Source organism: Mastacembelus armatus, chromosome 1 (assembly GCF_900324485.2).
Source record: "Mastacembelus armatus chromosome 1, fMasArm1.2, whole genome shotgun sequence".
Classification (NCBI taxonomy): Eukaryota; Metazoa; Chordata; class Actinopteri; order Synbranchiformes; family Mastacembelidae; genus Mastacembelus; species Mastacembelus armatus.
Genome location: NC_046633.1, coordinates 20,772,326 through 20,785,361, shown reverse-complemented (window position 1 = coordinate 20,785,361; position 13,036 = coordinate 20,772,326). Strand labels below are relative to the sequence as shown.

Here is a 13,036-nt window from a genome sequence, read left to right as displayed (position 1 = left end):
AACCATGAATTGCAGTTCAGTGAGTGGCACACATAAAGTGAGACTCTCTGTGCTGATAAAAGACCTGAAAAAGGCCCTATTGAGTGAAGTGGAGACTAGGAGTTTGGTAGGGGAGCTCACCTGTGGAGAGGAGTCTATAGCTGCATAGAAGGCTCAACAGCTGCCAGGGTTGTAAGTCTAGGCACCTAGCAGAGTCGCAGAATGGGAAATGCAAGGCGCTCTTTCAATGCACTGCCACTTAGTAACAGAAGGCATGTGCCAAACTTGCAGAATGAGAATGAAAACTCCCCCTTCAGAGTTCACTAAATATCAGCAGCGACTCTTTTTATCCCCTCCCCTCTTCTCTCCCTTCTCTCTTTCTCTTGTCTCCCTCTCCTTTAGTCTATTATAATTCCTTCATAAAAGAACAATGCTTGACTGAAAGACCCCCAAACCACGGAGATATACCAACAATCAGCAGGGAGAAGGAAGAAGGGGGGAATCGGCTGAAGTGTGGAAGCCATCAATTACTGAGGGCCTAAAGTTAACATCCCAGCAGGATATGTGCATTAGAATGCAGATATGGGCAGGCTATGGACAGCAGATGCCTAGCGGAGCGGTCAAAAGAGCACCTCGAGCTTATGAGAGGACATATGCAGTGTGGGAGACTCTCGCCTCTGCTGCCTCGCCTTGTAATCTGCAGAAGAATAGAAAACTAAATTGAATGATGATTGCAGTAGTGGCTCAAAAGAGTCATTGTGTGGAACTAACTGGAATTATGGGTTTGAGATATGACAAACAACTGACATCTCACATAATAGATGCCAGTACACATGGCTGTGGTGCAGCCTCAGTAAATCTCACACATCAGCAGTGAGATTGCCGTGGATCTGGGGGATTGCCACTGCAACAAGTGGGCCGATGAGCTCCAGTCGAGTCGAAAACGCACCGTGATTCCTCCACATGCACTGCCCTAACAGGATTTTCCCTCTCACACCATCTCCCCATTCTAGCCACTCAGCAAGACTCAGCCCTGCGGGCTTCCTCGCGCTGCTAATTTACACTAGCCTGCAGGCTACCTTCACAGACAGAACACTGCAATTGTGTTTTCAGCCTCATTAAGCAACAGCACAAAAAAGGGGAGCTCTTACCCCCCATCTACTTTCCCGTCCACGCTGTGTTCACAGGGATAGAAAGGCGAGTGAAGAAGAAATAAAAGGTAGGATAAAGAAATGGAGCAAAGTGCTAAATTATAGTTTCAAGCCTCTACCAGGTTGTTTGTGTTTACTACATCAATTCATTTGGGAGCCGTTGGAAGAGGAGGTGGAGAGTCTGAGCAGTCATTGCTCTTGATCTTCTGAGAACCAATCCGGCTGGTCAGGAGCAGCTCTATTCAGGATCAACCCATGCTTGTTTATTTGAAAGAGACCCTGCTTTTTTTTTTTTTTTTTAACTTCCCACCCTTTCCTTTGTTCATCTTCTCATGGGGAGGACTTTGAAATTGTAATCTCAGAATATTCAAACGTGCACATTTGTTCTGGCCTTTGGTGCCTGCAATAACATTATTATCAGACAAGCACTGCCCATTTGGGTCTATAGTGCATTCATCCACTTGAACACTTTTGTTAATTCATAAAAAAATGTATACGGCGGATTACATTAGAAAATGTGAGTCAATACTAATGACATTTTTATTGTCTGTAAATATAAAAAATATTTAGAGGAAGTTACACAGTAAAAGCTTCCATCTACAAATTATTTAGTGAAATTTGATGCTTAGTGCTGGAAATGTACCTGAATTCACACATAAAGAGTGAATTATCATCTCAGTTATAGTCTCATAAAATCTGACAATAAAATTATATAAAATAACAAAATTGCTTGCAACAAATGATCAGTATTTTTCCTCACATAGTAATACAGACTAATACATTTTTATGATGTGACAAAGAAAAGATTTCATATAATATACATCAAATTGCAGTAATTTATACAATAGTTACTGGCTTTGGAAATGCTTGGATTTGAAAGCAGCAGTAAGGGAAAAAAATCGATGCTGCTGCCTTTTTTCTGATACATTGCATAGAGCTTTGGCTGCTAAGAGCGTATGAGATTGTGGTGACATTCTTGGGTTTGTGAATGAGACCACAGAGTAGCCACACAAAGTTGCTTGTCCCCAGTCCTCAACCTAAACTCGCCCACTCACATTGTCTCTAGACTTTCCTCAAGAATGTGAATTTCTATGGCCATCGGCAAGCCAGACTAAATTGCCAATTGCATTGTCACCTCTTGTGGGTTTTCTCCTTAACAATCTCTGTTGGCAGTATGGCCCAGGAAGAACCTACTCAACAAAAACATCTGTTTTTAAAGATACTAGACTGGGAAGCAGTGTTTAAGATGTTATTTTAAAATGCAGTCATCAGATTATGAAACAAATGTTAATTTATCCACTACAGTCAAATGAAATAAACCCTGCTGTGTTCCGGTTTGACTCAAAAACAGCAGCTATAACAACACAGGATGCTCCAGTCCCTGATTTCTTTTTTACTGTCTAAAAAAGAAGCCACGATGAAGGCAATTTGCTTCTTTAACTACAGCACAACAGGAGTATTTCCATCTTTACCCGACATTCAAACACAGGGCACTGTGATGCCACAAGAGGAAGTGGCTCTGGCAGAAAATGTCAGACCAGTGTTTAAGTGCAGGACTGGATTGACTTGTTAAGTCAAATGAAAGGTCAAAGATTTTTCCACAGCGTTGAACAACCCAAAAACTACTATTTAGATTGCTGTTAACTGGAGAGTGTCATGCTTGTCACTTGATGTGAGGAAGGCAAAGACGTGTTGACAGAGAGAGAAAATGAAAATAAAACATTCTCCCAGAAGAAATATTAAATTACTGAGCAACTTCAGCACAGTTTTCCAGCCTCCTTCTAATTTCAGGCATGAAAGGTGAGAGTGACGAGTTGTGATGTTGCTGAGGATAGTACACTCGCTTGTCTCTATCTGCTCTGCACTCTGGCATGTCAGCAAAGTGTCCATCACGTAAAAGCCTATAGCTGCAGGCCTTTGTGCCACTGTGACACCTCTTGGAGGGATTGGGTTCCCCAGCTCACTCAGTCCTCTAAATGATCTGTTTGTTTGTCAGTCTCACTACAGCAGCTTACCTGGACTCCCACAAAGCCTGACGTCATCAGCTGGTGCACCTGAAGAGTGCGGTCTTGGCTCATTTGGACATGAACTGGGTTATCCTTGGATCAAGAAAACAAATGTGTGTTATGAAAATCGCTTTGAAAGACTATAGTTTTCCCATATACCTTACTGTGCTGCCACTTGGCCCCTTGCACTTTATGAAATGCCTAAATGGTTTCATCGAAGCATGAGACTATTGGAAATGGCCCCTGCACATACATGTGAAAAAGTTTTCATTTCTGGTGCCAGCTGAGGGAAAAGTGCTTCCCATTGAGCTCGCACCGACCTTGAAAGGCAGATCTGCTTTCAGACTCGCTAACACCATCTGACACAGTTCACTCGCCTGCATGCTGTTACAGAAATGTCTTTTTGGGTTGTAGAGAGGGGGCCCCGAAGCTAAATACACTGGAGCAAACACCAGGGGAGGAGAGGTAACTGTACTTCTTGTGTAGATTTATCTCTGTGTGTACCTGTATCAGATGAATCTCTGTATGAGACCATGCGCTCCGCGGGGCCGACTCTCATCCCCTACTTGCACGACACTGTGGAGATGAGATAGAGGGAAGGGGTACATGGTCGCTGGGATTTAAACCCAAACCAGCTGGGTGACGAGAGGCCCCCCTGTGTGTGGAGACAGAGGGCCGGCTTTGTCAGATAGGAAATGAAGGCGCGGACTCAACATCAGGATTTACTCAAGTTGAATCATCAACCAAAAGCTGTGGCTCTTACCTGATGAGGGGTAAATTGTTCTTTGCACCTGAGGGCTTTCAAAACCATCAGTGATCTCACTAAGGATATTTCTTTTACTCAGTCTTCTCTTTTTTGTCGTTTTACTGGAAAACAGCAGCTAAGTATTAGTACCTATCATATGCTGTGATACAGGGCTGTAGCACACAACCCAGTACTGGTGATTACTGGACAAGGCAATAAAATGGCACAATTATTTATTGTTTCATCCAATTAAAAATGTATAAATGGATATAATACAGTACGTTGGCATGGCAGAACAGGACGGAAGAGCAGGTTGTATAAATTCTTGGACTGACCGCTACCATTGGATGTTTGTGTTGATGTTTGTGGAGCTCGCTGTGTTGTGTTGTGTGTTGTGTTGGCCTGATGATGTCCAGGTGGCCACACTGTGTGCTGACACATTCAGTGTGATATCAGCTTGGACACACTGATGGGGAAGAATTTAGATTGTAAACATCATGAGGTTTAAGGCAACAAGCCTCTAGGAGGGAAATAAGTTCTGTGTAATGCAAAAACCAGTACCAAAGGACAACAAGTAACTAGATATGTGTACTCAAATACTGTAATTAGGTATAGCTTTGAAATACTTATACTTTAAGTATTTCAATTTTATGGAACTTGTATTTCACTACACATAAGAGGTAAAAATACCTTTTAGTTTACAGCATTTATCTGACCAGTTTTGTAGATTAAGACTTAATCTGCAGACCCCGTGATCAGCCTCTAAAATATGGTGTTTTAATGTAAACTCTGCAGTGAAGACTTAACTACAAGATTATAATGGTATTTCCATCTAAATATCTGCTATTAGTTTATGTAACACTCTGACTGGGGCTGTTACTTTTGATAGTTTAATATATTTGGCTGATATAATACTCCTGTAGTGTTCACACAAGTACAGTTTTGAATACAGGACGTTTACCTAAAAAACACACAGTGATGGCTCTTATGAAATAAATCCTCACTCTAAATTAACACTATAATTAATCAGATTATGCTACGCTCCTTGGATTATCTGATAGGAACTTATTATTCTCCTTGCTGATGTTAGACATTTTAAACAATTGCAGTAGGTGATTTAATGTTAATGAAACATGTCAACATGAATTGAACCGGCCCGTCGTCAATTCCAGACTAGACGTGAAACAGTTAACATGTCCACCCAGCTCCACGCAGTGGACTATGAAATATTTGGAGGACAATTGGTTAAGTGGAGTTAACCGTTGCCTTTTCTCCCTGAGGTATCTTCCTTTTTGATCCTGCCGAGCCTGGCGCCTCGCAAAACACAACTTGTCTGGCTTATTAAATAGTTTGACCTGGAGAAAGAAAAACGCCTGTTGCTTCTCAACTGCGGCCATTGTGAAATGAGAAGGGCTCATGACAGGCCTTAAATTGCTGTAATGCTGTGTGACCAGAAGTCATACCTAATCAGCCTCTGTCCTGGCTGTTTTCTCATGTGATGTGATTCTCCAGTTATTCTTTTACTCGTTTTGTTTTTAGACCTTTATGTGATTAACTGCTTTCACATACTAGAATTTAATTTTCCGTGTAGTATTTTAATTCGTGAATTCGACATAGGCATGATTTATCTATTTTTCTTTTCTGTCCTCTGTGATAAAAGTGTTGCTTTGATATTGACATGTGACTCGGTATATGACCTAATATAGCCTATGAAGGGCCCGGCTAATGGATGTAAATGGCCAAGAGCGTCCTCCCCACTGGTTAATTGCGCTGAAATTGGTCTAAGCTACTTTGTGAGAGCCATCAATAACCCCGCACCGCATGGGGTCTGTATGATTAACTTCTCCTTCCTTTCAAAGGCCTCTTGATGTTTCCTTGGAAGGCAGTGGGCCAATCAAAACCACACTGGTAGACGTCACCAAGCCAACTTGACGAGCTGATTGGTGGGAGCGGGGAGGGGGAACGGCCCCTGTCCTTTTATAGACTACCCCGTCCAGCGCGTAAAAGCTTCTGGGCACCGCTGACAGCGCAGAGACGCATATTGGACACTGCAGACCTCAGCAACTCTGAACGGGTCACACGGACGTGCATGGCCCCATCCCCTTGTATCATGATGAATCCTGTGCAGGGGTCACCGTCCCAAGACGCCAAACAGCTTCATCAAAAAGAAGAGACGGATACGGAGGGCGAGGAACTTCAGCCGAAAGACATGACCACGGAGAAAGGATACAAACTACAGCGGAGCAGCCTCCCGTTTAGCGTCGAGTCGCTTATTTCCAAGAAGACCACCTGTCGGACTTCTTATTCTCCCTCAAATTTGGCTCTGGCCCTGGTCAAGCCCGGGGCGGAACAGGGCGCGCAGTTCTCTCCAAGGACTTTTTACGCGGAGAGGAAGGTTTCCGCGGAGAGCTCGCAGGGTGTTTCGAGTAGTTCCAGCGAGGACAGTCCGCAGTTCAGTGAGAAAGATCAGAGCACTTGGTATCAGACGTCCTCCTTTTCTACTCCTCCTCGTAAGTCCATCCCACCGTTGTTGCCATAGTTTTGTGATTTTCCAAACAAGAACAAACTGCATTTATTATTTTTACTGTCCATAATCGGGGCTGCAAGAATAAGAAAGTGTTATTGTTTACCAAAATGGTCATTTCCCTGTTGCGTCACGACCCTTTTAATATTGTCCTACAGGCTGTGCTTAAAATTTAAAGTTTTCTTGAATTGTGTCCTTTAAATTGTAACCAACAAGTTGCAGCTAAATTAAGAGAACGTTATATCTGAGCCCATGAAGCGCACCTTTAGCTGCTGTGCTGATGCTTTGTTCTTTCATATAATCTTGGCTTATATATTTCTTATTATGGGCTGTATTTAAAATATTTGCACGCAGGTGATATGCAAGCAAGCATCACAAATCGGACGGTGAATGCATGATGAACTCTTGCAGTTCGTGTTTTAATGTGGTCAGTTTGTGACGCAGATTGCTGTGAAGTGTCAGCAATTGGTGCGTTTACTCGCTGAATCGTGTCTGTGTTTGCATCTACACCTGAAGGCTCAGCTTTGGTGCTCAAGCCTCAATTTAATCTAACCTGGGCTATTTTTATTTGCTCGTTTTCTCCAACAGGGAGCTCAAGTCCAACACAGTGTACTTTAAGGAAACACAAAAACAACAGGAAACCTCGCACGCCCTTCACTACCTCCCAGCTGCTGGCGCTGGAGCGCAAGTTTCGCCAGAAACAGTACCTCTCCATCGCCGAGAGAGCCGAGTTCTCCAACTCTCTCAATCTGACGGAGACTCAGGTCAAAATTTGGTTTCAGAACAGGAGGGCCAAAGCCAAGAGACTGCAGGAGGCCGAGCTGGAAAAGTTTAAACTGGCCTCCAAGCCCGTCCTGCCTGCCTTCGCGCTGCCGTTCCCCCTCGGAGCGCACATGGGTTCTCCAACATGGGGTCCGTCAAGCGCCTTCCCGAGGCCCAGTCTGCCGGTTCCTGGACTGTTCAGTGGACCCGTCACTTATGGGATGTACTATTTGTCTTAGTATTCCTGTGTGTGTTTGTGGTTTTTAGGGAGTAATAATGTCCTCTGCTCATGGTTGCAACACACTTATGAATAAGGATGATGCCTCTTTCACTCCTCGGGAAACCATTTTTGTATTTTGAATTTGGAGTTGTGAGATTTTTTTTTTTCTGTAACTTTCAGAAAGAAAACAATTAAAACTGTGGACACATTTCGATACTTCGATACAGACTTTTGTAACTTGTGTGCGTTTCTGGGCCCAATGAGTTCACTTGCTCTTCTCATTTTAAGATCAGTGCTGTAGGTTGTGGATTCTTAGACAGCATCTTAAATGTAAATGTTTTTAAGCAACATGGCTTAAAAATCTCCTTCCTCTCTCCGCCGTGCTCCTTTTAAAACTGGCCATCTAAAGAGTGCCCAGACAAGAAGGCAATAATCTACTGAAAGATGCTCAAAACCAACAGAAAAGTACTTAAACTGTGTCAGTGCCTTAAGACCAGTGAATCACTTGAAGTATTTCTCCTTATTCAGTGTGGACTGTTCTTTGTCATCATCGGGTAAAACTGCAGTTTTCTTAGAGTTGCTGTTTGAATGTTTGCATTTCCTTCCAGCAGTTTATGTCACAGTTTTTGTATTTTGTAAAAAAAATGAAGCAAAAGTATATTTTAGAAAACACGTATATAGATCATTGTTTTTTTACTCTCACAGTGTGGCCTTTATGGGACTGATGATAGATTTTCTTTGGGGAATTTTACTGTAAATGTAAATAAAATGTGTAGTGTTCATAAAGCGCTGCAGCCTCACTTGAAGAGCTGCAGGAAACGTGGTATTTATTGAATATCTTTGTATCTGTACTGTGTACATACATCAGTCTATCTAAATGCTCAGTTACTTGTAAAAACTGATTTTAGTAAATAAATATTATACAAGACTCCTTTTACAAATGTATGCTGTTTTTCTTCACTCTGAAGATCCTTCCATCCATTTTCTATACCCGCTTATTCCTTAACCAGGTTCACGGGGATCTGCTGAAACCTATCCCAGCTCTCTTTGGGTGAAAGGCAGGGGTCCACCCTGGACAGGTACTGTGAAGATAATTAGCCTAAATGTTCTTACGTTTGATGAATCAGGCAGGAGTTTGGGGCTTATATGAAGTGCAAGTTTCCAGATATCAAATATTTATATCGCATGGACTGCGTTAGACAAGTTAAAGTTAAATGGAATCGACAGAAAATTGTTTAATTATTTTAGATATATAGGCTATGCATGCCAAAGAATTGGGAAACCTCTTAGCCTGATCTGCATTTACTTCACAGTTATTTTTATCTCGTTAGAACAAACTCAGTAAATGAGGAACCCTTTCAGTTTTGTTCCATTTAGTCTGCACGGCTTTAGTTCAGAATATGCTGCTGGGTTTAATTTGGTTATTCTGAAGGTAAAACATTGAGCTGGAACTCGATAATATATATTAAAGCACTATGATCTCATAAATCAACATTTAACACATTCTGCATTTAACACCTTCTTTGGCGCATCACATACGTGTTTTTTGTTTGACATTAAGGCACGTTTAAATGAAAATACATTTAAACGTGTATCTTCCCATTCAGCTGCTGTGTTGAAACCAAACGCAAATAAAGAAATCTTTCAGTCCCGTAAATAAATAAATAAAGAGATAAACAAATAAAAAATTTATAATTCATCAATTAGCCCTCTAATAATGCAATTGTAAAGGCAGTGTATTTCGTTATGCCAAACAGGCTGCTCACAAAGTTTCTAAAATGTAGTCAGTTTAGATGAGCAGCTCCATAACGTCAGGGAACATTCAATTTCTCTCAATTTTTGAAAGTGATGCAATTAATTGCTTGTAATTATTTTTTGATTGCCTACATTTTCACTCTGTTCTAGACTAATTATATAAACTATTAAAAGGCCTAGTTATTATCCATTTTTATTCTCATTTTATTGCCTTTCGTTACTTTGCTTCAAATTAAAGTCAGCATGTGTCTCTTACCGAAACAGCTAAACTCCCAGGAACATAAAATAAAGTTTATTTTAGCTCTTGATTGGCCATTGTTCTTCACACAGGCAGACAGAAACATACCTGCAGATCCAGACCCGTCTGTGTTATACGCGCTGTCGACGAACTGCGGGCAGTGCAAGTCCCTGTTGGTACCGGGCGCGTCCAGCAGAGCGCGGTAGTGGCCTAAGTGCCGCCTCACTGACTCATGAAGAAGAAGCACTTCCGTTGTTCCGTCTCGTCACAGATAGAGCTTGCTGCAGCGAGGTGAGTGTTAACTTAGCGGTTTATTGAATGGAAGCACATATAGAAATAGTTAAAATAAGGCTTTGTTAGGGCCAAGCCGTTATCTTTGTGCACGACACGAAACAGTTCACTCGGTGCTTGTTGAAGGTCGTGACGTCACATAGAGATTTCTCTGACCTTGGGTGGGAAGCTAACAGTTAGCCAACGTAGGCTAATACCGCAGGTCCTGAATTATCCGAGAGCTCTGGGACCCATTGTCATTAACTGTTTAGATTTAGACTGAATCATATAACCATCCTGTCTTCTCTGCTAGTTATTAAACCGACGTTTTACCAATTAGCTCCTGCTGCTTGCTGGTCCTTGTTGGCATGTAACGTTAGTAATAATGTCTTGACGTATTTACCTGAATTTTTTCCCTTATCTTAAGGCTTAGTACATAAAATCAATGACATGGTATAAATTAAGAGGTAGACTGTCATTTTCACACGTACATATAGCTAAGGTCATTGAAATGTGGAACACTGGTTAGAAACGTACATTGGCCAGATTATTAGGTACACCCATCTAGCTAAAACTAATGCAGTGTAATAGCACTTAGTTACATTAAAGGGGATAATGTTCAGTTTTTGTTGTAGCTAATTGTTATTTGAGCTATGTGGTCATTTTGCTGTTGAACTGGTCTTTGTTGTTTTTTTAATTTGCTACTGCTGGATTTTGTGCATTCTACTGAGAGGTGCTGCAAATATTTCGCCTAGCCCTGCTGATATAAGTGGGATGGACACAATATTAGAACCATGTAGCCACAAATCACAAATAGTGACTATGAAAGATCAGGCTTGACTTTGGTAACAATAGGATGATGATAAAATCCCCAGCCTCTGCGAAAGCAACTAAAAAACTAAGAAAAAAGACACTAAGAAAAAATGTATCAGTCAAGCTCTCAGATAATTGCATGCACACATGCATTTTATTGTGATTAACTTGTAATCTGAATTATTGTGATGTTCTTCGTTTAATGCATGTCTGAATTAAACACAGTTTCCTTCTACCTTTCAGACAGTCAGGATGGCCAGCCGTCGTGTAGCTCTGAAGGCCATTGACTGGGTGGCATTTGCAGAGCGTGTTCCACCCAGCCAGAAGAGCATGTTCAATGCACTGAAGGCTCGCAGTGATGGCATTTCTGCCAAGTTAGTTACACCATAACTACATTCATCCATCCCTTATGTACCACTTATCCTGGTAGATCCAGGGTCTCATGGGCTGGAGCCAGTCCCAGCTAACATTTTGAAAGTGGTGGGGTACACCCTGGACAGATTTCCAGACTTACAAGCACAGGCTTTAGGAAAATAATGAAAGTCATCTTAATTCATCTTTAGTTTTCTAGCATGGAAATTTCACCCTGTGTTTAATCAGTAACTTAAATATCAGATTATTGAAATCATTGCTACTTGGTGATGATGGTTTGCTCTTGCTCATAATTAAGACAATGCTATGCCACATGTGGCTGCGAAGCAGGTGTACACACTAGAATCTATTTTTTGCAGTGTGTAGTTTGTGTGTGGATGTTTTTTTTTTTGTTTGTTTGTGTTTTATTTCTGTAGGCCTATAGTCAGTGTTTCATATTTAATTATATGCAGTTTGCTTGAGCATTTTTAGAAAATAGTTCCTACTAATGGTCTACTGGAATAAGTCATACACTTACAGCACTTGTCTTGCGCAAACTTGCACACTTTTTTTTTACATTTTTATCAACTCAAGTACATTTTCTTATTTGTGGTAACGTTTTGTACACATTTCATTCCCAATGTCCTTTTCAGTTTGCTTACTGAATCTTCATGTATTAACCTACATCTTCTCTCCTTATACCAGACTAGCCTCCCTGCCAGAGGCTCCTGCTGCCATTGACTGGAGTTACTACAGGAGCACAGTAGCCAAAGCGGGGATGGTTGATGAGTTTGAGAATAAGGTGAGTTTAACTAAACTGTGTTATTCTACAGGTGATGAGCATTTTGCGTGCATCCAGTAAGGCATGGGTTCCAATTTCTACTCTTGTATATAGTCACAACTCCATTTAAATTATTGGTGCCATAATTTTTTGTATATGGAACTTTTCCAATAGAGGACAAGATTCCTAAATCCCAATGAATGGTAAATTCAATGTAGAAAGTGTTACCATTTGATTTGCATTATGGAGGTAAGTCTTACATGTTCCTTCTACACACAGTTCAAAGCCCTGAAAATCCCTGAACCAGTTGATACACAGACGAGCACGATCAACACGCAGGAGGCTGAGGCTGTAAGTGATTACATCAAACATATCTGTATATTGAACGAATTTCAGTTTCAACTTTTCTTGAACAATTCTGTTTATTATTTCTTTGCTTGAACTTAACTGTGAAGCAAGAATTGGCAATCATAGGTTTGTAACTCTTGGGAATTGTAGATGTGTAGATGCCTAGATATCATAGAATTTAATATAAATATATAATAATATAATATAATAATAAATATAATATAAAATCCAGTCTTTTTTCTCTTTGTGTGCTTGTTGCTGTGACAAATTAATTTCCCCTTGGGGATTAATAAAGTCTATCTACCTATCTACCTATCTACCTATCTACCTATCTACCTATCTACCTATCTACCTATCTACCTATCTACCTATCTACCTATCTACCTATCTACCTATCTTTTTCCACTTTGGTGTAAATAGAGCAAAAGCGCAGCATCTTACATTGAAGGATCGAAGACCCGAATCTCTCATTATGAGGAAGAGGTGAGATTGTAATTGCATTAGTTGCTAAAATGGACATTGTGAACATGGACGTTACAATTAAACATCCAACTGTTCTTTCACTCGCCTTCTCTTCTACTTTGTTTTTTTTTTTTTTTTAGCTGGAAAAGTTTAAAAACATGATCCCCTTCGATCAGATGACAATTGAAGACCTCAATACCGTTTTCCCTGAGACCAAGTTGGACAAGGTTAAATACCCCTACTGGCCCCACAAACCCATTGCTGATCTGTAACTCTATTACTGAACACTGACATCACAATAAACAATATGTATTTTAAAAAGAGAAAGATTTGATGTCTTCATTATTTTGGTAACTACTTGAAATGAACTTGGTGGTGGTTCCCACAAGGGGGCAGTGTTACTATAATTACTATATTATAAACTTGAGCATGTTTAGTTTTTAATGTAATATTTATGTACGTATGTGTAATATTGGAAAATAAACCGTAAACCGAGGCAAATGTTTCTCTGGGCATTAAATCCGTCATGTCGCGATGTCAGAGGCGTCTTCTGATTGAATGGTAAATAACATAATTAACGATATCCAATCATGGGTCGCCTCGCTGTTTTCGTTAATGATCATTGGTTAAA

The 13,036-nt window shown here is 40.8% G+C and overlaps 2 protein-coding genes across 2 annotated transcripts; both read left to right on the top strand.

Annotated features, from left to right (window-relative positions):
* The first annotated feature begins 5,906 nt into the window (after nt 1-5,906).
* LOC113127998 (homeobox protein MSH-C-like) lies at nt 5,907-8,294 on the top strand. The gene is made up of 2 exons (XM_026303000.1): nt 5,907-6,391; nt 6,994-8,294. The coding sequence occupies exons 1-2, from the start codon at nt 5,971-5,973 to the stop codon at nt 7,404-7,406; spliced, it is 834 nt and encodes a 277-aa protein (XP_026158785.1). The 5' UTR covers nt 5,907-5,970; the 3' UTR covers nt 7,407-8,294.
* Nucleotides 8,295-9,590: 1,296 nt separating this feature from the next.
* On the top strand, nt 9,591-12,732 carry LOC113128001 (ATP synthase subunit d, mitochondrial-like). Its single transcript, XM_026303005.1, has 6 exons — nt 9,591-9,671; nt 10,707-10,837; nt 11,520-11,616; nt 11,875-11,946; nt 12,364-12,426; nt 12,546-12,732. Exons 2-6 carry the CDS (start codon nt 10,716-10,718, stop codon nt 12,675-12,677), a joined length of 486 nt encoding a protein of 161 aa, XP_026158790.1. The 5' UTR covers nt 9,591-9,671; nt 10,707-10,715; the 3' UTR covers nt 12,678-12,732.
* The last annotated feature ends 304 nt before the right edge of the window (nt 12,733-13,036 follow it).

What these genes read in the sequence shown, in the direction of transcription:
- LOC113128001 (XM_026303005.1), top strand. Translation starts at nt 10,716, where the DNA reads ATGGCCAGCCGTCGTGTAGCTCTGAAGGCCATTGACTGGGTGGCATTT. An exon ending in TTGATGAGTTTGAGAATAAG is followed by an intron (nt 11,617 to 11,874) that starts GTGAGTTTAACT and finishes TTCTACACACAG; the next exon opens with TTCAAAGCCCTGAAAATCCC. An exon ending in TCTCTCATTATGAGGAAGAG is followed by an intron (nt 12,427 to 12,545) that starts GTGAGATTGTAA and finishes TTTTTTTTTTAG; the next exon opens with CTGGAAAAGTTTAAAAACAT.
- LOC113127998 (XM_026303000.1), top strand. Translation starts at nt 5,971, where the DNA reads ATGGCCCCATCCCCTTGTATCATGATGAATCCTGTGCAGGGGTCACCG. An exon ending in CTCCTTTTCTACTCCTCCTC is followed by an intron (nt 6,392 to 6,993) that starts GTAAGTCCATCC and finishes TTTCTCCAACAG; the next exon opens with GGAGCTCAAGTCCAACACAG.